The 22,508-nt window shown below is 41.0% G+C and overlaps 1 protein-coding gene across 5 annotated transcripts in view; it reads right to left on the reverse strand.

Moving 5' to 3' along the window:
- Positions 1–352: 352 nt before the first annotated feature.
- Positions 353–22,508, reverse strand: part of LOC120821460 (leucine-rich repeat and fibronectin type III domain-containing protein 1-like protein) — a 107,669-nt gene continuing 85,513 nt past the window's right edge. For 3 of the 5 annotated variants that reach the window (XM_040180004.2, XM_078105033.1, XM_078105034.1), the window contains 4 exons: positions 14,737–15,386; positions 10,427–10,527; positions 7,710–8,746; positions 353–1,224 (listed from right to left, as the gene is read on the reverse strand). In XM_040180004.2, coding sequence (XP_040035938.1) covers positions 10,475–10,527; positions 14,737–15,386 — 703 coding nt within the window. In that variant the 3' untranslated portion in view covers positions 353–1,224; positions 7,710–8,746; positions 10,427–10,474. The remainder of the gene's footprint in view (positions 1,225–7,709; positions 8,747–10,426; positions 10,528–14,736; positions 15,387–22,508) is intronic. The other 2 variants (XM_040180031.2, XM_040180039.2) reach the window with 2 other exon arrangements.

Consider the following 22,508-nt stretch of genomic DNA (forward strand, 5'->3'; position numbering starts at 1 on the left):
TCAGCTCTCGCCATATTTAAAGCTGTGATTCATAGCTACTAGATATGCTGTGCATCTCAAATTGAGTACATTTTGGTCTTAATTTATTCATACGAATAAACTACAGGAACAATGAACACATTTCAAATTGGAAACTCAGTCTCATTCAACAAATGTGTGGAACATTTTCTTTACACAATTACTCATCGTCCTTTCAAATTACAGTGTCAATGTTTATCTCACCGGCTCTGAACATTGCTTTAGACTTACTGCCAAACAACATATGTTGATTATACAATTTATACACAGCAGTTACAGCTGGAAATATTTTTTTTTCCTTTCAAAAAAGAAGATTCAGTCTAGAACGAAGCGGTCCATTTTTGTTTGTTTATTAAAAAAATTCCACACACCATAAAAATTACATGTACAAAACTATAAGATTTCAAATCGCTGTATGTACACATACAAAATATAAAGCCCAAAAGAAGTGAAGGGAGCATGGAGGGAGGAAAGTGAAGACACATTTTTTGTATTTCTTCTGAGATGGGTCAAACGGTTATTTGCTCTTCTACCAACGTTAGTAATCAATCTTAGTAAGAAACCGTAACATTCAAGACAACCGTCATGACCCCGGGGGGATGGCGCAAGCTCAATTAAGTGCACACACACACACACCCCACACACACACAGAAACACACATATGGAAAAGCACATATCTAAGATGACACTTGTGTGCCACAAATCCCATTTACAATAACCGGCTTGAAGTGAGAGTCAAAGCATGGAAATTATGAGAGAGATGCCGGTATTATAGCACCTGTATCACTCTGATGGTTAACATGAAGGAATATCTGTCAGATACATGGAGAATTCTTTTCACCGAAAACATGAAGTGAGATTTGTCCTGATGTCTATCACGCTGTGTGCACGTTGACCCACTCCATAGTGATGTGAGAACGCTATAATGAAGATGTGCAGAGGGCAGTGCAGGCTACAACCATGATGTGTACAAGTTGGGGGAGTGTAGGGGGGCGGCAGTCATATACAGTCTTCCAACATTATTATTTATTCTTTAAAATAAAGTATTTTGATTTTCAAAGTTGAACTCCGTAAACGTATTAATGTCAACGTTGATGATTTGATGAAGATGAAGGCTGATCGGCTTAAATTTGGCTTACTGACACCCTGCTACTTGATTTTTTTTTAACCCCTCCATCTGTTTTCTTGTTCATTGGATTCCTGGCTCTGAAAAGGAAAGGAACAAAAGACAGCAAAATAAATTAGTATGCATATTGCTGTTGCCAACAGTCAGAAACATCTGAAATGCCGTGTTTTGTCATGACACATGCGATGATTTAATCTTTTAATGCACATTAACACCAACAATTTTCATGTTTTTGCTAACAAGTTGTTAGCTGTCAGCTGAAAAAGATGTTATTTAGAAGTGATGTGCCATTTGTCTGGATAACAATTGTGCTTTGTTTCTTCAAAATATGGCTACGAAGCTTTTCTTCTGACTCTTTTAACTGATGGATCAGACCAGGATTTAATAGTAGTAGTAGTAGCCAATTACGGTTCAATTTCCAAAGAGCTCCACCTCAAGTGGCAGATGGATGGCTGTGACAGGCGGCTAGCTGCTTTGAACTAGAAACATCTACATCCCACATTTTTTACGCTCGCTCTCTCTTCCCTCTACTCTCTTTATTTGAAAATTATAATGAAGATCAACGCAGTGATTGACCAACGTGATCTCCAAAACCTGTTCGTAAAAATGTATACGAAAATCTTGAACATACAAATTCGTAACAATACATATGAACTGGCGGTGGTTAACCACGTCCCTTGAGTGAACAACATGGCGGACCATGTCGGATTCTTGAGTGAACGTCTCTCTGCCATGTTGGATTTTTTTAGGGGGTCAGGGTTAGTATTCTATTCTTACAAGTTAACATTGATTTCTCGTTAAAAATGCAATCATAACACGTTTATTTTACATCGTTAGACTTCACAAAGTGTGTTTACGGGGTGCAGGTCTCCATTCACTCTGAATAGGGTGACGTCATCAGTTGCAGTCCGTATTTATTTCGTATGTATCACTACGAATTTGTATGTTCAAGATTTTCGTATACATTTTTACGAAAAGGTTTTGGAGATCAGGCTGGATCGACAGGCAACTTAAGGGCGGATTCCGGGATTCTCCTTCTCACTGTTTACTATACTGAACCCAACTGGGTTTGAAATCTAATGCAATCAAGTCTTTGACAAAGACGACGCTCATCTTGTTAAATATCTCGCACCGCACTTTCAAATGTACAAATAGCAGGGTCTCTGAAAGCATGGCATCCATGACTGAAGAAAAAATATTAAAGCTACATGAGATTGGCTGTCGATTTCCCTTGTTAGAGCAATTTACTGAAAAGCATTTTAAGTGACGACAGATTTATGGGACAACATGTGACGGAAAGCAATTGGCCAGCCCACCCATCTTCATGTTAAACTTGAACAAACCTCCCACTGATGGCCTCATTAGTAGTGTAAATGATTCTTGGGGGAACACTGGTGTTATTTTCACTTTGAGTGGTTGGCAGAAAGAATATGATTCAATGTTGATAATAATAACTGGACAAAACAAATCAGCCCTACTTGACCGACTAGCACTGACATTCCCGTTCACTGGGAGGCTAAGAATACCACTAAATGTTTGACCAATTGAATAAACCACTGCCCGTGGTGAGGATTTCTTTGGCATTTCAATTATTTTTTAGTAGTCTTGTGTTTAGTCATTGGTGCAAGCGGCACCATAGACAGAAAAACAAATCCTAGCTTGCAGGACAAATACCGATTAATCCCCTAAAAACGTATCTTGATTTTTAATACGTTTCCCCATGACATTATTTGCGTTACACTTTAAATCTGCCAGTAAGGTAATAGAGCAATACAGAACATCTTATGTTTATAACACATAGAGGACTGCAATGTCAAAATTCACAACTGTCAAATCTCACCATGAGCTTGTTCTCCTCCCAAAAACAAATAAACTACATGAGCTTTTTTGTTGTAAATCGGGCTATATAACAGCCATAAAGCTGTTCCACGGCTAAAACCTGCACAATATTTGAATCTAACAACAGTTGCATTCATCAATAGTCCATTTTTCTCTGCTGTCTGCAGAAGGAAATTGTTTTCCGCCAAGAGAGATAAATGGCAAAGTGCTAACTCAAAGTCCCTGTAGTCCATAGATGTGTGAATTTTATCAACACTTTTCACTACGTGTCAAGAATTATAATAGATGGAAAGCACATTGATACTATAATTGAATTATTAAAATGACAAACTGTCTAGTTTACATTAACATGGTTTATATTTTTGACATGTAAGGGTAGATGCTTTTTAAACTTTATTAATTCATATCATTCTGCCCCCAAAGGATTTTACTCTAAATGTACATAATGCACTGCAGCAATGCCTCTAACTGTACTAAAGTTTATATTACTACATATTCTAATAGTTTTAAGCATCTGCTTTAAATTACTCAACACACACACAACATTGACTTACATTAATTGCCTTAATAAGTCCCCTCACAATTACAACTACTGGCATAATCCTTGGTACACAGAGGTCTATTCTTCTTCCAAAGATCGAGTAAACTCATCCCTGTATATTTTTAGCTTTGAAATTGAAATTATGAAATGTATTTCGCTCTAGACTTTTATTGAATTCATAGATTGACCACAGTGCTTTTAAACTCTTGCTGACCTTCAAAAGCTGACGCCGAAACACTAAGAGCAAGATCTTTTTCAGAACCAGTCCCAGTGGTGCTCACATTTTAGTGCTGAACACTGCCCGGAAAGCCTTTTTTCAGAACATCAGAATATTTTAGTATTCACAGCTCTTCAGATGCTTTTTCTGGATGGCCAACTGGCAAAAATACATATTTTTTTAGTGTGACTGACACATGAATCCTTCCACTAAATAATTCAGGCACTCACTCGTTCCTGGCGAAGAATAAACACTTGCTTGGTAAGTTAATATTGTCCTCACAAACCTACGTGCATCATTACATGCAATGGCACCGGAACTTTCCACGGTCATTTCTTTTAACTCACAGAGTAGATGTTCATGTGTTGACATATGTATTTAGATGAGGGAATCATCTGCCCTGCTGATCTTTTCAATTTTAGAAGGGGATAAGGAGTCACACAATAAGCACTTATAAAAGTAAATATGCAGTGTGCGGATGTGTTATTTATTATTTATACTACTGTGTTTTCTTTCTGAGGAACCAAAGACACCTCACTGCAAAATACAGCTGCAGCTCAATATATACTTGAATAATCTTCCACACATCCCACTCGCTGTTCTCCATATGGTTTCCTCTCTCATCCTTTTCTACCTCTCCTTCTTAACTCTTGCACAATTGCATTCAAATGTCATATTCTCCTCTGAAATTGTAGGCACCCTCTTTCCCTTATTTTATTCTGCACCCGGTACAGTACCACACAATAAGCGGCATTGGCAGGATGCGATTTCAGCTGGAACATGTGAACATACCTGAAGCTCATGTTAATCTACTCTGAACAAGCATGTATATGCACATTTTGAATGGTCTCATACATCCCAGATCCTCTTATGTTTCTCTTCCTTGTAAAATCATTTTTTCCCTGCCCTATTGTTTCTCATTTCCTCCCTTTCCCTCACACACAGTACTTCTGAACCTGTCCCTGGTCGAACCATAGACTGCACCAAACATGGACACTGTCTCTGGGACAACACCCTCAGGTCTTTGCAGAGCAATTGTGAAGCTTGTGATGATCGGACTTGAGATCTTGGCAGTGACAACTCCGCTCAACTCCCAAATGATTGGGCAGGAGAGGTTGTTGGAGCAACGCAGGCCTGGGCGGTATTCGGGTTGAAACAGTGTTTGGAGGGGTTTTCGGTTTTGGAAGATCCGACGTAAGTTAGTTAGATCAGAAAACGATTGATTATTTATTGCAAAGTCTGTCAAGCCGCTGGTATTGCCTCTGGTGGCATCTCTGGCAGCCACAACAAGCTAACACACTAACGAGCTAACACGCTAACGAGCAAACAAGTTGTGAGCGAATTGGGCAGTGAGCGGCCCTTTTCAGGGTCAATGAATCAATGTGTTTACTTGAAAAACCGTCACATACCCTTCTAAATACCGTGATATGGATTTTTGGCCGTACCGCCCAGCTCTAAAGCTACGGCTGGTTTATTTGACACAGCCATGGAGACCATGGCAGCACTCACCTTTCACTTAAACCGGCTTCAACCTCAAATATGGCCGCTGCTTGAGGCCTCAACATAATTGACCTTTGGCTTATCAGAGGGGCAGGCTGCGCAAACCACCTTGGTGGATACAGCGGGATCCACCGTTGCGAGCCAAAGTGGTCAGGTGATGCTGCGAGGAAGGGGGGCAGTGTGGCAAAACGGAATCATGGGAATTTTCTAGTCTCCTTTTACACTGTTTTGCTTTACAAAAGCATTGTTCACCTTGCAATACTGTTGTCTGTGTCTCCTCTCTACATACAGTATCTACAGTATACAGTTTGACTCTTTCCTTGGCACCACAAAGGAAGCATTCACCAACCAAGCAAGATGGCGATGAGAAAATCGCTAAACTCAAGGCTTCAAAACTGCAGTCAACAAACCAATGGGCAAGGTCACGGTGTTTGCTTCCACGTCTACAGTCTAAAGGGCTGAATGTGTGATCTCCCATTTTCTTCTTTTGTATGCTTCTTACCCAAACAGCAGCACTGTCACGTGTAATGAGTGCATGATGTGTCAAAAGAACCCAGGGTCATTTTTTGATATATCCGAGTGTACGTGCGTGTGTGAGAGAAGTCAGATTGTCCTACATGAATGCAGTAATGTATGCATCGCCACATCTAGCTACGTCGCCACTACATCAGCTACCAGATGTGACATGCTGCTTTACTTGAAGCCATAGAAGAACAGCTTACACAGAGGGAGCACACAGCACATCACCTCTACAATACATTTGTAATAACAAATGCAGTGCTTCTGTCTCTCTGTGCCGTTTTAGCCTCCAATGAAATTCTGTGAATGGTTGCTGGGAGGGATTCATAGATGCCGCCGCAAACGACCACAGATGGTGGCTGTCGCATCGAATGAAAGAAACACCATATTGCGGTTCTGAGAAGATACAGTAGTGTAACAGAAAAGATGTGGACATTAAACAAGTCTGTACATTCTCCGTTAAGGAAATACCAGTTCTACCGTTGTGGAAAGGAAAGATGGAGGATAGTTATTACACCTTGCTTTTAGTTTGTGGATTTTTTTTTTGTGTTATCTCTCTCTGGTGTATGTGCGTGTGTAAGAAACAGGCAGGATGGCTCAAACAACAACCAGCATCAAGGGAGAGGGACATTGTTTGTTGTGCGCAAACATCTTCTGATGTCGGACATGTTTTCTCATACTGCTCATGCTGTCTTAAGAGGGGATGCCCATAGGTGACCACTTGTGTCTGTGTGCCAGGTCCGCAAAGGCTGACGGAGGGATTCAGTGATCGTATCACTGAACAAACAATGAACCGTGTTCCTGTCTCTTTCTTATATTCATGAAATTAACGCTGGAGATAGTTGTCCTTGCTGTCCCTCCAACACTGTGTAATCATAACCTATGGGGGAAAATGTTGTATGGCTGCCTTGTCAAAGGATAAAAAACACAAATCCTGTATTATCTGATTGCTTTATCTTGCCTTTTCAATATAAAATAGTGTATAGTATCCTTATGACAGACAAAGCATTATAGGCTACATACTCATCTCTCTTATTTGCCATTCGACTTATTTCTCAGGCCAAATAAATATTAGATTTACTTTATATTGAAAAATACTGAAAACCTGTTAAATATGTACTTAGTTATTTAGCACCAACAATGATCTTACACCTAAGTGCGGTTAGAGTAAATCATGGTCTGTTCATAATTAAGGGAAACACATCCATGCATGATGAGATGTATTAGTGAAACAACATGGCAAGGTTTGTTTCAAGTATAACTGGCACTATTGAACTATTGGTGCTGATTTTGTTTAAAAATACATTCAGTACGATTTTTACTAAGGAATATACTATTGACTACCAATAAATATCTATCTTCATCTGTGAAGAGTGAACAGTGACAACCTCTCCAGCCAAGAGACTATATATAAGTTCAGTTCTCCTGCACCCCCCGGGGCCCCCCCGTCCTTTGTACAAGTCAATTCCCTCAGGCTGTGGTGTTAACTTGTAACCATGTCCTCCCAGACAGCATATTACATCCTCCAACAATATTTGATCACTGCCTAAGGCAAGCAGGAAAAGAACAAGAGACGTCCGATTGAGAGGGTAAGAGAGGCGCATGAGATAACGAGGGACCCGGATGCATTTCCGGTGGCCGGTTGTGATTTTGTCTGTGGAGAGTTGTAACGAGGCCAATCGTTAGCCAGTGTGGCTTTCTAATTCTCTTGCTGACAGCAATTAGGCGGCACTTGTTAAAGCGTTGCCCTTATTAGGTTACAAAGCACTTAAAGCAGGAGGAAACAGTGCAAAGTGTAAATTTGGCTTAAACCATGTGGCAGGACCCCAAACTATTGGACACAAAGGTGACTGCCGGTGGGTCACTATTTTTCACACTAATTAGTGAGAGAACTCTCCATTTGGCTGCTTGCTCGCTGAGGTTAATGGGCTAATCAGCAGATCACTCACCTGCGTACGTGGGCCTGAAGAGATGTTAGAGGCTGTTAAAGGTCGACAAGGTCCTCTCCAGTCCCATCCATTGGAAAACAGACCAATTGATAACGGGCCTGTCTGGTCCACTTTAGTCCAGTTTAGTCTGCATCGCATCACTGCACAGTCTGAATCTTTTACCAGTCTGCAATTCCAGTTGAGGCTCCAGTTAATGTTTTACACTGTGCTTTTCAGACTTGTGATCGAGAGATAGCAGGGTCCAGTCGAGGTCGAGATCCAGATCCAGATCCAGATCCAGATCCAGCTCAGCTCAGTTCAGTTCAAATAAGCAGAATTGGCTCAGTCCATGTGGATGAATGGAGTGGTGCTACGTGCAGCCGGACATGTTGAGAGTCCATTATGTTCAGTTGAGAAAGAGTGAGCCATTATCATCCAAGTGGTTAACACATCTTTGTATCATAAGCCGAAGATTTTTTTGTGTAATGTTATCAGCTTTGTGTTTGGGCAGTCTGTCATATTGTAGATCCGGGGTTAAGTGTGATTATCTGTGTATTGAAATTGTGCTGTCTGTCTGTTAATGCTATCCACTCAAAGTCCTTATTTGGATGCCGCTCCACATGATGAGAAGTCCATTTATATTTTCTGCCAAACTATATTTTTTTACAAACCCACACATTTCTTCATGATTTATTTTTAAGTTACCTACCATTTTATCCTCTTCTGCTGTTGTACGTGTCAAAGCAGTAAATCCAGAATTTATTGTGTGCCGATCCATGAAAATGGTGATTTGAGGCGATCACACTAAAACTGGCCAATCGACAGCCAATGAAACACCGGCCTGGACACATCCAAGTCCGACATGACAACTAAGATTGGCAGTAATAGTTCACCAGACAGTATAGGTCTTTTACCCAATGATATTCATGGAAACAAAGTGATGTGCACGGTAAATGGGAAAGGATCTGTAGGGCTGTTTTTCTTCAGTTTTCCCCAGGTCGTCCCTGGTGGTGATGACGTATTCCACATCTGCCACTCAGAACAACAACGTCAGGGTTCTAAAGAACAGAAGAGTGAGGAAACAGAGAAAGTATAATATTAAAATGACTGCATTAGGCTAGTAGAATGACATTATTGTAAGTACTCAGCAGTTTTAAAAAGGACTATTTGGGTCAAGGGGGTAAAATAATTAATAAAAACATCAGGGGTGTAGAGTGGGACTTCAGGTCTTGACAAAAGGATAGAAAATGTAAGTTCTTGGAACAAAATATTTAAAATACAGGTCTGGAAGACACCGTTTGGAACCTGTGGGGTCAAGAATATGCCAATTCTAATCAACAAAGACCATGAATGATACAACTGAACTCAAGATGTCTTAGTGTGGCACAATTTAACTTTAAGTGACATTAACTTCTGTTGTTGTGCGTCCTGATTGAACTGCACTCATCCGACCCACTAGTCAGACTTAAACATTCTGTGAGGCTGCTGTTTCATTTGTTTCCATAACGTCTGCATTGATTTAAAAAAAGGCTCTAGTTCAAACTTGTGGTGGGTACACTTCAAAAAAACTGAAACTGCAAACTGAACGAAATGAAACAAATCTAAAATTGGAGGAAGGGACGGTTCAATTGATCCTGATTCGGAATTAAGGACATGACTAATAATTCAGAATAAATTTAACGCTGTTGTTGTTCTTTTTTAAATGAGATTACTGACATAATGTCCATTGACTTCCTACCAAAGCAAAATGGTTTACATTTGTCCCTTAGGACACTCTTCTTTCAACAAGTTAGAATCTTTGTGTTGTGTCTAGGCAAGATATACAACAAAGGCCTGTATAAATAACATCTGCTGCCAATTGGAAGCAGAGCAGTAAAATAGCTTGGAGATTAATGAAGCTGTACTTGTTGGGGCAGAATATCGCCACAGCTGTTATTTGTAATTTGTGTTTTTCTGAGGAGAGAGTTTCTGCTCCATATTTGTCAGGAGGAATATTTGTTAACTGCGCTTATATACAGACAGTGCTTATAGTGTCAGATTAAGAATGAAGCAGTCTTCTGTGTGCATCCATCACAACCACAACACATCAACACTGTTATCCTCCATCCTACTCCACTTCCCTCTCCTCTTCTCCTCCATCAGCCTATGCACCATAGAGATGGATATTAAAAATGTCCAAATTTGTTACCAGAGTAACAAACAAATTCTTAGACAGACTTATGTGTTGTTTATTGAAAACGGACAGGGGGAGAAGAGGTAAGTAACGATTCAAAATAAAGAAGAATTTGATAAAAGGGAGTTGCAAGGAGAATGGTATCAAAGAGAGGCATGAGGGACCAAGTATTAGAAATGAATACACTTGATGAATAAAGGTAAGATAAACGGGGAAATGCTAGATGAAGTCAGAAATACAGATATAATGAATAGAGATATAACTTTGATCAAGAGGAAAGAAGAGAACATTTCGAGGACACAAAGACAGAACAAAGGCTCAGTTCACCCACCAGGAAAGGAAGTCACCTCCTCTGATTTTATTTAGCCATGCAGGTTTGTTTTACAAATATCAAAATGTCCTGTACTGTATATATACCGTGTATATATATATACTGTATGTTGTTATATTACATACAAGAAAGGTTCGGATGGTTGTGACAGGGTGAGGGAAAAGGGAGAAACTAGTGGTAGATTTAGGAGGGGGGGGTGCAGGGAGTGCTCAAGTTTTAAATGCCAGTCATTACTCTTTGCTTGTAGTGTTGGCACGCCCTCTTTGTGAGGCCAAGAGACCCTCAGATCTTAAAGTCTCTTCTTTCGACACTATGAGGTCGCTTGTCGTCTGCTGCTGGAGGCGCCAGAAAGAGGGAGAGAGACGTTGAGAACCAGAGCCAGAAAAGGCCAAACGAGAGAGAGAGAGAGAGAGAGAGAGACAAAAAGACAGTGAGAATCAGAAAGAAACAGTGATTCAGATGCAGCACAACAGCAGACAAAATTGGGCACAGAAACAAAGCAAAAACATCAGGATAGTGAAATGGCCGGTTGAGAAGAAAGACCAGAGTGAGAGAGCTTGAGAAACACTGTGTGACGGGGTGAAAGAGAGAGAGCGGCATTATTAGGAGAGATGAATTCAGGGAGACAGATGGCAGTGAAAAATGAGGCCAGGCACACGGGATGACACTGGAAGGACTGGAGATGGATTAGAATGCACGGAGGATGGACAGGCTACAGGGTCATGGACGGGCCATGGGGAGAACACAGTCTTGCACTTTGCACAGAGTCACACACGTCCCTGTGTTGTCCTCGCCTCTTTCTCTATCTGGCCTTACCCCGTGGGAACATTTACACTGGCTCCAGGCGGTTAAACCTTGTCCCTAACACACAAATGCATGCACACACCGGAAGGGATTTGGTAGCCAGGCTCACCCCCCCCCCCCCCACACACACCCACACCCACACACACAACCACACACACTGTTTTCATGGCTGTGAGGACATTCTACTGACTTACACTTATGTTCATGTTAAGTAGGGCAAGCCTTCAGGAATGCAAGTCCTTTAAAACAAGCAATTTAAAATCGCATGTCGTTATGGCATTACACAAATACATACACACACCCCCCGCACCCAATCGCAGCGTGGTTGCTGGTTCTAAAAACTAATAGCACTTTGCCTGAAATAATCATAAAGTGATTCTTTGAAGCATATCATTACAGATCACTTTTATAGGCAAGGCAAGTCAAGGCTAATGTATTTGTATAGCACATTTTAACTACAGGGAAATTCAAAGTGCACAATGGGATATCACTCATAGGATATTTGTCAATCAGCATTCAGGATAAAGATGCCAATTCCACATGTAGCCGCGTGTCGCTCCAAGGAGAATCATTCACTGTTACTTTCTGTGCACTGTATTTCTTCATCAATGTATTTTTCTAACAAAGGGACAGACTCTGATTTTTCAAGCCTATGTAATGTAAGGGGCCGAGGGGCTGGTACAACTCTACTCTAAAGTGCGAGGGACGAAAAATCCTCAGTCTTTTGGTGCAAGAAAATTAATTTAATGGCTGCGCATAAAATACAGTATGTAGGCCACATGAAGTGAGCACCCCACAAGTTTGGGATTCGGTGAAAGTAGTAAAACAAAACAGTATTTTGGACTTATAAGACTTACGCCACTAATAATTTGTTTTTAAATTAAGTTAAAAAAAATTTAAATGCATCTTTGCAGAGTGAGAAATATTCATTTGTCTTCAGTTTTGTATTATTAGTTTAGAAAATAATTTCTACCACAAGTACATTAAATTATACAGTAAATAACAAAGAAATCATTATTATGATGTTATCATCTTGTCATGTATCCAGTTTTTAAAAACAGCAAAAAATATCCTAAAAACAAGTAAGCAAAATCCAAAAACAGGTCCAAAATCATGTATCCAGTTCCCTTGTGAATATGAACAAAACGCTCAAAGCAAAGAACCAAAAGGAGAACTATCACCCACAATGTGCCTATTTCCTTCATGTCGGGTAACATATCTGACAACCGTGGGCCTTTAATGGGGACTCGCTGTGTATCTGTCAGCTGCTCTGATCCTCAGGCGCTCTGACTCACTGCGGTTCTTTCCCTGATCAGATCAATGTTGCCTTTCCCTGCAATGCAGCATCCAGTGCAACACATCAGGACACAGCTACACCTCAAGGAGGCCCAACAGCCTCCTTACATACACATGAGCATTATCCCTCCTCGTGGGTTGCCCTCAAAGTGCCAGTGATCCTGGAATCAAAGACAGGAGAAAAAGAACACTAAAGGCCAGTGTCAAAATGAAAACTTTGCATTGCGTCGTTTGTGTGTCTTGTTAAAAGTCTGGGATGAACTTTGTGAACTCCTTTGAGTGACACACTTCAGTCAGTGAAGGTTGTTGTTAACACTGTTAATTAGGCCCATTGGGGAAATGGTAGAGTTTGCATATGTGGCGACGGCTCGTTGCCACAGCAAGGTGGGATCCACGCTAATTCCTTGATGTCAGTTTGCTAAATTCTATCCTGTAACAGCCCAAATGAGCAATCTGCGACAACAAACTGTTTTAGGAAAAACAACTCGCTTTATCGGGATGTGTAACCAGCAGACTGTAAGTGAAAAAACGTCTCTTGACACCATCAGAAACTACAATCGTATCAGCATTATAGACCACGATGTGCTCATTTAATGCTTCAACAATCCAACTAACTAAGAGCTCTATCAGAGTTCACAAAGGTGGAAACTTTCCCTGATCTTGGTCGCTAAGCCGGCGAGTAGATCTCTCGTCTCTCTGCCGCTCTCAGCGTGGACTCGATGTCACCTCATTTCAACCCATTCAGAGGGGCCAATTGAATGGACGCATCAGCCGCTGATAAAGAATTTCAACTCAGCTGTTTGAGCCACTCATGTGAAATGGTATCTCCATTTATTCAATCTAATGACACTCCCATTTCCTGAGTGGATTAGTGTTAAAGGGGAAGAGAAGTGAAGTGGGTTTAGCTCATGAAATCCACCAAAGGAGAACATTTTCAAGCTTTTGTGGATCATTATTATTATAACTCTAGCTTTATTGAGCATTTCAACCAATCTCTGTGATAATGTGCCACTTTAAAAGCTTGTATCAAGAGACTCGGGGCCTGATTACAAAATAAGATGTATCTGATAGCCTTTGCTGCCAAATAAACAAGTTATTTAAAAACGAGCATGCAGAATCGAGCATGTTAAGGAAACAAACTTTCTGCCAAACGAAGTCGACCTACGGGCAGGCATGAGGGCAAGACATCAAAGGCCAGTTAAGAATAGCCTGCAGCTGAAGTAGCACGAGTAGTTTTTAAGCTGGAAAATTAGAAAAATATAAAAAAGCTATTTTTGCTTTTATTTCTACTGCTTATTTTAGCATTCCTTAACGAAAGGAGAACACACTAGGGGGCAAAATCTGAACAATGAGTTTTTGCAGCGTTCCAAACATACACATACTTTAGTAAATGCTGCCAGAATGAGTGCCAGAAAAGCTCATAAAAGTTGCGTATTCCATTTATCAGGTTCCGCATGATTAAAAATAAATATTCACCCTTAGGAGTGCAAATAAGCCTAAAGCCTCAAAACATTTCAAATGCTTCCTCATGATGCCATTTTGTATGAAGGACAATTAGGGTCTGCATCGAACTTCAGGCATTCTTCAATAGCTTTTTCTTCGCAATGAAGTTACATTCTTTTTTCACCCTCAAGAGCTTCTAATGCAAACAAGGTGCTAAATGTATTACCTAAATTGTAGCACCTTCAGAGGGGACAAGTGGGGAAGAACGACTAATCGTAACACTGTTACCTGGGGTGCGATGGGTAATCCCACATTACCAAATCTACCCTCTCCTCTCCAAAACCACAAAGGCTTTTAAAACATGTTGCATGAGAAAAGTCCCAAAAGTGCAGTTTATTGCTCAAACAAAATAAACTCTTCTAAAAACGACTTAACAGTTTTGGATTATTCATCCTACTGATCCTGTAACGTACCCTCCATTGTCCAGAGACTATAAGCTTGGTAATGACAAAAGCAGAAAACTAAATTCAATGACCGTGGAGGAATGTTTCAGGTTAATTCTACTACACTTTATGGGGGAACATTTTTGTCCAATTAAAAAAAAATCAATAAACAATGAGCGATGTGTTAACAACCGTACAGATTTTACTATGACTTCAGATGCTACTCAAGCTGTACAAAAAATAAGTGCTCCCTCCTCCGCCTATTACTTTTTTTTTCTCCCAGTGAACCAGCATGGCATCTTCATTATCTCCTTCACACTCACTCAGTTTCTCTCTGTTCCACACACTGATATCATCTTACTCAATTTCACACCCCCAATTACGCATTGCCTATTTCTCATCTCTTTTTGTTGGACTGTATTTTTTTTTGGCTCTCCCTTCTTCCCAGTTCTTTCTTTAACAATTTCCTACTGTTAAGTCTTTCCACCCCTGTGAAATGCCTCTTTGCTCTACTGCTTTCCTCATCTACGTTTATCTCCCTGTCTGTCGCTCTATTACCTGCCAGTTCCTTGGGCGATGTGGGCTCTTTGGCGACAGATGGTGGTCTGCTCTTCATCTCAATGGCGACCCTGGAGGAGAAGCGCGCCCTGGTGGGAGAGAGCAACTCCTCATTGGCCAAGGAGTCAGTCCTTGTCATTACGCTGTATCCGCCGCTCGCCTCCTCCACCAATGCCACAGTGTCTCTCGTAGTGTTGCTAGGCGACGTGGCCCTTGACGGTGCAAGCGCTTGGTCCTCCTGACTGTCGGGCATTTTTGAGGCAGAGTGAGGGAAGACTTGGACCTGTCCGCCTCCTCCTTGCCCGTTGCTCTGTGGTCTTGGCGCTGTTGCCGCCATGGCTCCTTTTCCCTGGCCCGTCCCTTGTTGGCTGTAAACTTTGTATCGTATCATCAAGATGATAATAAAAACCAACACAGAGGCGACAATAATCCCTCCAATGATAATAATCATGGTGCCTCCCAGGAAGTGGCTGTGCAATGCCTGGCACTGGCTGAACTCTGTGTCCGTGGTGAACGACAGACAGCCCAAAGGACGAGTTGCTGTCAGTGAGGTGATGACATCATCAAACACGGCCAGGACACAGAGATCGTAGTTGCGTCCAGTGGCGAGATCCCGAACCAGGAAGTCATTGCTGCTGGATGGAATCATCCTGCCAAAAACAAAAGACACAGAGAAAACATGTCAAGCAAATTAAAAACTTTAAACAAAGCAATCCCGGATTTTTAAACTTCTGAGGAAAATCACACTTAGATAGAATGAAGCATTACTGGTTCTGGTGCAACGTATCATATCATTTTGGATCATGGCGAGCATCCATTAAGGATTGGATCACAAAATGAATTGGCAGATAAGAAAGAAGCAAATATAACTCATTGATCCCTGGAGACGTTTTTTTTTTTCCACCTTTACTATTCCACCGCTCTGAAGTCAGTCAACCGTCAAAAATCTAAGTTTGTTATATCGATCTATTGCGTTTTATCAATAAAACACAGAATTATGATTACGAATTATGATGTAAAAAAAAATAATGGACTTATTGATCCAAACAAATCTCGTCAAGAATTGCTGCTTTGAGCTTGTGTAACCACTTGTGTAACCATTTTTTTATTCATAAAAATAAAACTTTATTTTACAGTGTGATGAATAACATCAAACTGTGTAATTCATCCCCAGTTCACATGCCTTCCAATCAATGTGGGTCGGTGGTCCGTTACACTGCTAATTACCAGGTGTATAATATATCAGTTCTTGATCTACCATAGATTAGACAAAGGATTGTAACGCAAGTTACCTGCTTCACAAATGTATCAACATACAGCTATATATAAATATACACTTTTTTGGTTTATATATGTGTCTGTGTGTGTGGGTCCTGGAGTTTACTGCAGCTAAAATGTTAAAGTTAATGTTTGAGGTTAGCAAAGACCTCAAACAAGGGTTTGTTGCGTCACTCCTCACAGGCTTCTAAATTGTGTTAAAATCAAAGAGAAGGTGTAAAGGTTGGTTTCGCATGTACATTTGGGACTTTTCTGTTATATCTTGTGACAACGACATTGCACGGAGAAGCTGCTTTCATAGAAGCCAGAAGGACTACATACTGGCATCAGAAAGACTACATAGATGCCCATAACAAACCTGCTCCATCCAACTTCATTCACCAACACACTTTACCACCAAACAAGCAACGCAGGGTAATCCCTCCTCGCCGAAAATAACTCATGATTACATCTGCCTGTATTGCTCCCTTGTATTCTGGTGTGTGCTATTGTATGAAAGCTGCAGCAGTGACACATGAACTATCATCATATATCTCGTAGAACAACAGCCACCTCATCATTCTTATTTCCCCACGGAGTTAGGATTCATAAGCCTGCCACCTGAGGAACACTGGTACGGATCCAGCCCACACAGCCACGGAGATCATCGGGCTCTGATTAAACACAATCCAGATTCTTACCGTTGTCAACTTCTATCCTGGTTTTTTCTTCCAGGCATGTTACTTTCCAGGGGGACATTCAAGGGAGCACAGTCTCCCCAGTAAATGAGAGTTTTAAAGTCTCTTCTCCTCTCTACTTTCTTTTGGGTTCTTCAGTATAACTACTTTACTTGTCAAGTACCCATTTGACGTGGCTACAATTCATCTAAATCATTTGTCTCTTCTGCCCGTGTCCATCCCTCCCCTATTGCAGTATTTCCACCACTGCATGGAGACGGACAGGTTTCCAATATAGTCTGAGTGAAATGGAGCTGCTGGGGGGGGGCTAGTATGTGTGTGTTTGTAAACTGGCCTAGCCTCAGCTAATAGATGCTTTGAACACCCACCAGGAAGTGTATCCCAGCAGATAGCTCCATGTCTTTCTGTGCAGGAGTGTGAAGGACTGTGAAGTCTGGTCCCTGTAAGCAATTCAAAAGGGGTTTCGGAAATACTGCATTCATAGAAAACAGCGCTTCTGTCCAAGTTATTAAACTTGCAGACTGGGGAAACCAACTAAATCATAGCTTATCAGGCGGAGAACCGTCAGGGAGATGAGTAGAAGACCTGGGCGTACGCCTGCCTGTGTTCAACTTCCTTTTATGAATCCACTCGTTACACACACAGATCAGACTCACCCTGCCCTCTGCACACCAAGATTCAAACATATACAGGCCATGTAAAATACCTCGTGAAAGTTTATACTTAGAAATGGGTCAGCTGATTAATAATTATTTTGTTAATTACAGCCACAACCGATTGTAATCAGAAATCAAGGTGCTCGTCGGTGAGGTGGTGCGTAAACATCCACACCTCTTAATTCTTCCATTCCCATAGTCCTCGCCGGCCAGTGCATCCAGCGTGCAACATTATGTATCAGTGTCAAAGCTGTATTTATATTCTTTTAGCAATCAGACTGATTGCTTCCACAGTGGTATCATCCACACTACGATATCATTTATTTATTCATTTAAGACTTGTTATTGTGAACCTTTCCTGCTAATTAGGAGGAGATGGAGTGTAGTGATTGTTACCAGGTCAGTGGCTTTATTCCCTGACTTTTATAATTCACATTATGGATATTTGAAGGCAATGAAGGGGCAGTGAGGTGCCTGGAGAAGACAGCGTGTGTTTGTGACAGTCACCCCCTGTGTATCAGTATCAAATATACCATGAATTATTAAATAAATCTATGTTCACTGCAGCTATTGCACTTGGTAATAATCTAATTTATAGATTAATGCAGATGTTTGATTTGGAGCTCCATTTTAGAATTCCTTAATGCAATTTGATTGTAAACTTTCAACCAATGATAATTGTAAACTTTCAACCAATGATCAGAGCTGAATATTGAGCGAAATCCTATTTGATATTTGAGTTGGTGAACACTATTCACAATTGAAAGGTGCTTATGGAAAATAGTAGAAATAACAATGCTGGTTTGAATTTTTATAATGTAATGAAGTGAATCTAAAAGTAACTGTGCTGTGAAGTCAAATTAAATGGAGATAAATCATTAAACCAACACGCACATTTATTTTTCTTTTATTATAATTTAGGGTTTGTCAAAGGTCCATTAAGTGGTCTGCAATCTTTAAATACCCAACATCCATGTTATCAGTGAAGCATCTCGGATCAATATTCTCATAACCAAAAATGGTAAACCTGAATCATTGAACCCTTTCACGCTACCTAGATGATCTTTGCACACCATCAGTGTTTCCTGCAAGCGCAATCACGACTGTCACGATGGTGGAAATCGGCCTGGAAAATCCCTGCGTGCGTCCCCTCATCTTGTAAGTGCTTTGTTCTTGTAGGAATCAAACCAGGAAACCTGCGATGCCCTGAGGCTTTGTTAAGACGCGACTGCAGATAAACCGAGAAGTGCGTGGGTGTGATGAGGTGGGGGGAATGTAATACCACCACCACCTGCCTCGTTTAGCTCGATGGATTAAATGTTTTGGACAGAACATGATACTTTAAATCCGACTCTAACGTTTGTGTGCATGCCGTTCTTAACAGATATTTTGCTTGGAGCAATGAAAGATTCAATGTATTGTCAAAGGAAAGAGTTTTTGTTGAAACAGGACAATAAACATTGAGGATGCTTTTCTCATTCGCCCACCTACACTGTTACCAGAATTATATCCAGGAAAATCAACATATAGTATATGTCGATTTTTTCACTGGTCAACATCTGTTTTTGATTTGTAGATGCAAAGTCATATAAATGTGAAGTTTGAAGCAAGAGTTCCAACCAGGGCTGTAGTGGTGGTTTACAGACCTCTGGGATTTGAGAAAAGGCGTTTACGCGCCTTTTATTCTTCCGTTGGGATAATCCGAAATAGATTTGGTGTCATTTTTAAAACACCTAAGGCTACGTTTCATATTGTTGAACATATAAACGCTGCATTCTGATCATTTTCATCTGCGCTGTTGGGTCTGTGACCCTCCAATCAGCGCTTTGCGGCTGCAGCGGCTCCACCAATTAGGATGTAAACACACACACACGTTGTGGATCAGTCCGCCTCTTCGGAATAGATTCATTAGTTACGTTAACTTTTGGAGCTTTCTCTTAATGGTTAAGGAGCAGGGGAAGTGTTAACATGCAGGATGGCTTTTTTCATATTACACGGCTCGGCCTGTTTCCGGAGGCCTTCCCTTTTTTTTAAGTTTCTAATAGAGGTCCTATCTTTTGTCTCCCCCTCCACCCCCTCCATTTTTTTTAGGCCTACACAGTCGCAACGCTTTGTGTTGCGTTGCATCGCGTCGAGGTCTGATCACAAAATTCATAGTTTGCCCACCTCTAATTTTACCACTACAGGCACTGGTTCCAACCAATAAATAATTAAATGAGTTTTGGGTCTTTTGCAAGTGTGTCGTGTCTTAAGAAGAAAAAGAGAAAGAGATGAGGACTGCTGAGCAAAGGAAAACGGTTCAGTCAGCCCATTTGACACCGCAATCATGCTGGATGATTTATTCAGTTAATGGGTTCAACCATGGAGACTCGCACACACAGAGGGAGTTGAATCAGTTTCCCTTTCCTTTACAATTCAGATTCAAAGACACAAAGGTCTACCGAGCTAAACTAAAACAAATGTTGTACAAATCTGCTGCTCTCTCTTACCAACACTCAAATAGATCAAGTTTCAAGTGACAGTACATGATTGTGCGCCTGCACACATCTAAAAGACTGCAAGACTCATTCCGACCTACTATTCCTAACTGAAATCTGACTCTTTGAATTGAAGATTGGTACACCTCGTGTGATTGTGTTCCGTGTACACATGCTGACTACACTGCTGACAAAAACCTGATAATTTTTTTAAATTCTTTAACAAGGCTGTTAACACATGATCCTGAGCCGCATGACAAAAGCTTTGCATTAGGATGAACGATTGTTTTTCTTACCGTGAGGGCAATCACACCGAACCGTGGGGCGCTGTAGCTGTGGACATAACACAGCACTCCGATTTTACAGCTGCTGCAAATTATTTAAACTTGAGCTCCAGTAACTGCCGACGTTTTGTAACAATATGTCTGATCAGACAATGCTGACCGATATGCAAAGACACCGCGATCAAGTTTACAGCTATAAATCTGCTCCGTGCGATTAATGGATGCCAAAACATAACAAACTTGAGTAAGAGAACATCTCAACGGGTGACAAAACAGTGCTGGCATGGACTAAACAAGTAACGCAACAAATTAAAATGTCTTTTAATAATGGAAATATGTGTTATAGATTGCACACAAGCAAGCGGAAACACCTCTATTTACAGGGGGATCTACAGGGGGAAAAAGCAACAGTCCTTAGAACAATTGTAGGAGTTTAATGAAATGAACCTCATCCAAGAATGCTCCAGTATTCTTGTCCTGACATACTCTTAATTAATTATCTACCACGCCTGATTTGCGCTTCAAACACATAATTATATTGTCATCTTCTCAATGTCAATATCAATATCTAAATTAGCAAGATTATCCCACACAATTACTGAAAGATCACTGACATTTACCTAATTCCACATCCTCTCAGCAGTTTACCCTTTGAATTATGGTTCTAACGATGCCTCTTCATGCAAATTGCACCCAAATATCAACTATTACAATGTCAACCGCCAGTGAGATTGCGATAATGACATTACACAGTAAACGGATGGAAATGGGGAACAGGGCATCTTCCTCCTGTGCTGTGACAGAAAGCAATCTGTCACAGCACATCTGTCATCCTTTATACTGAATAGATCCAGTAATATTTCCATCTCTGCACAATTGTCTGTGATTAAAAAAAAAACATTTTGTTCCTGTATGATCCGTCACATTTTCTCATGTATCTTAACAGCCAAACAGAAAAATACAGCACGCACTTACATACTCTCGATTACTAGTTTTTCATCTGTGCTTCCAACACCACTGCAAACAAAGAGGAGAGATTACTGTAGATCGCTGTCAATTCCCTGGTTATTCCTCGCCTGTTAAACTAACTATTAGATGATTGCAATGGAAGGCAATGAGAGGCAAAGTGAATGTACAGACCTCTCCATGACCAATATAGGCATACATAGGTAAGTAGATAGATACCATTTCAACTATCAGCTATTGTTACAGCTAGCTTCTAAAATAGGTCTAAATTTGTATTCTTTTATCTAAATCCAAAAGTAATTAAATCTACTAGACAGTTGATATTGACGAATACATTTAACTGCAGTACCTTAAACATATAGACTTGCATACCAAGTATCATTGTATCCATGTATGTGCTTAACCATGCAGGCTTTGTCTGCAGTTACCGCACAACTGCAACTGCTGTTGGAAATCACCTGTATATATTTACCTCACGCCCAAGGTTTGGATTTTTGAAACTAATGCGTACATAAAAATGTTGCTGATGTGACTGTGTTTTTTTCAAACATGTTGTTCTTTTTAAACATAAGTATCTAAGTATATACAATTTATTTCAACCCGGCATTTAACTCTAGAATTTTATAGGGATGAAATAAAATTGTGTCCCTCCGAGGTTGATGAAGGCCTTGGTGTCCGCGGCCAAATGCCTTTTAATAGATGCTAATAGACCCGCTGTTCTTCGCACAGCACTAGCTCCGTCTCAGGCGGGAACAGTGGAAGTTTGGTTAGAGGCGCTTGTAACAACCGCAGACGGGCGGGAGGCCTGCTGAGACCTGTCCGCGCCCGTGTGCTCGTGAGTGAGTGTGCGGCTGACGTTTCCGTGGCCGCTGCGGACACGTAAACCCACGCGCACATCCCTGACAGCGCCTGAGCTGATATTTTAGTGCTGTCTGCACTCAACTTCAAGTTGACTGACGGGAGAGCGCTTTGTTTCTAGATACTGTCCATCAATCAGCCCTCGGGCACTCAAAATGCACACACATATCGGCACACACACACACATATCAGCACCTGCGCGCGCATGAAATGTCACAAAGTCACATCCGGGAGCCCTGGGATCCGACTGTTGATCTAAGCAAAACGTCACGTGAATATTTATTATAATGTGCCCCGGCTGTTATAAATAATGTAATATGCCAATTATTCCTTCAGTGCAGGCGGCACAGAGTGGGAGAGGGCAAAGGGTTGACAGCAAAGTCCCAGCAGCATGCACGGCCTGTCCCTCCAGCCAGACACACTGCAAGAAATGACACAAGACGTGTCACTGAACTGGACATGGAGGGAAGGATGGATGGATGTGGGCACTAACGTTGAACTTCAATCACAAAAACAGGATTTTCTAAAAAAAAAGCACAGGCGTCTGACACTGCAGATTTCGAAATACAGTATCAT

This window comes from Gasterosteus aculeatus, chromosome 1 (assembly GCF_964276395.1).
Source record: "Gasterosteus aculeatus chromosome 1, fGasAcu3.hap1.1, whole genome shotgun sequence".
Taxonomy (NCBI): Eukaryota; Metazoa; Chordata; class Actinopteri; order Perciformes; family Gasterosteidae; genus Gasterosteus; species Gasterosteus aculeatus.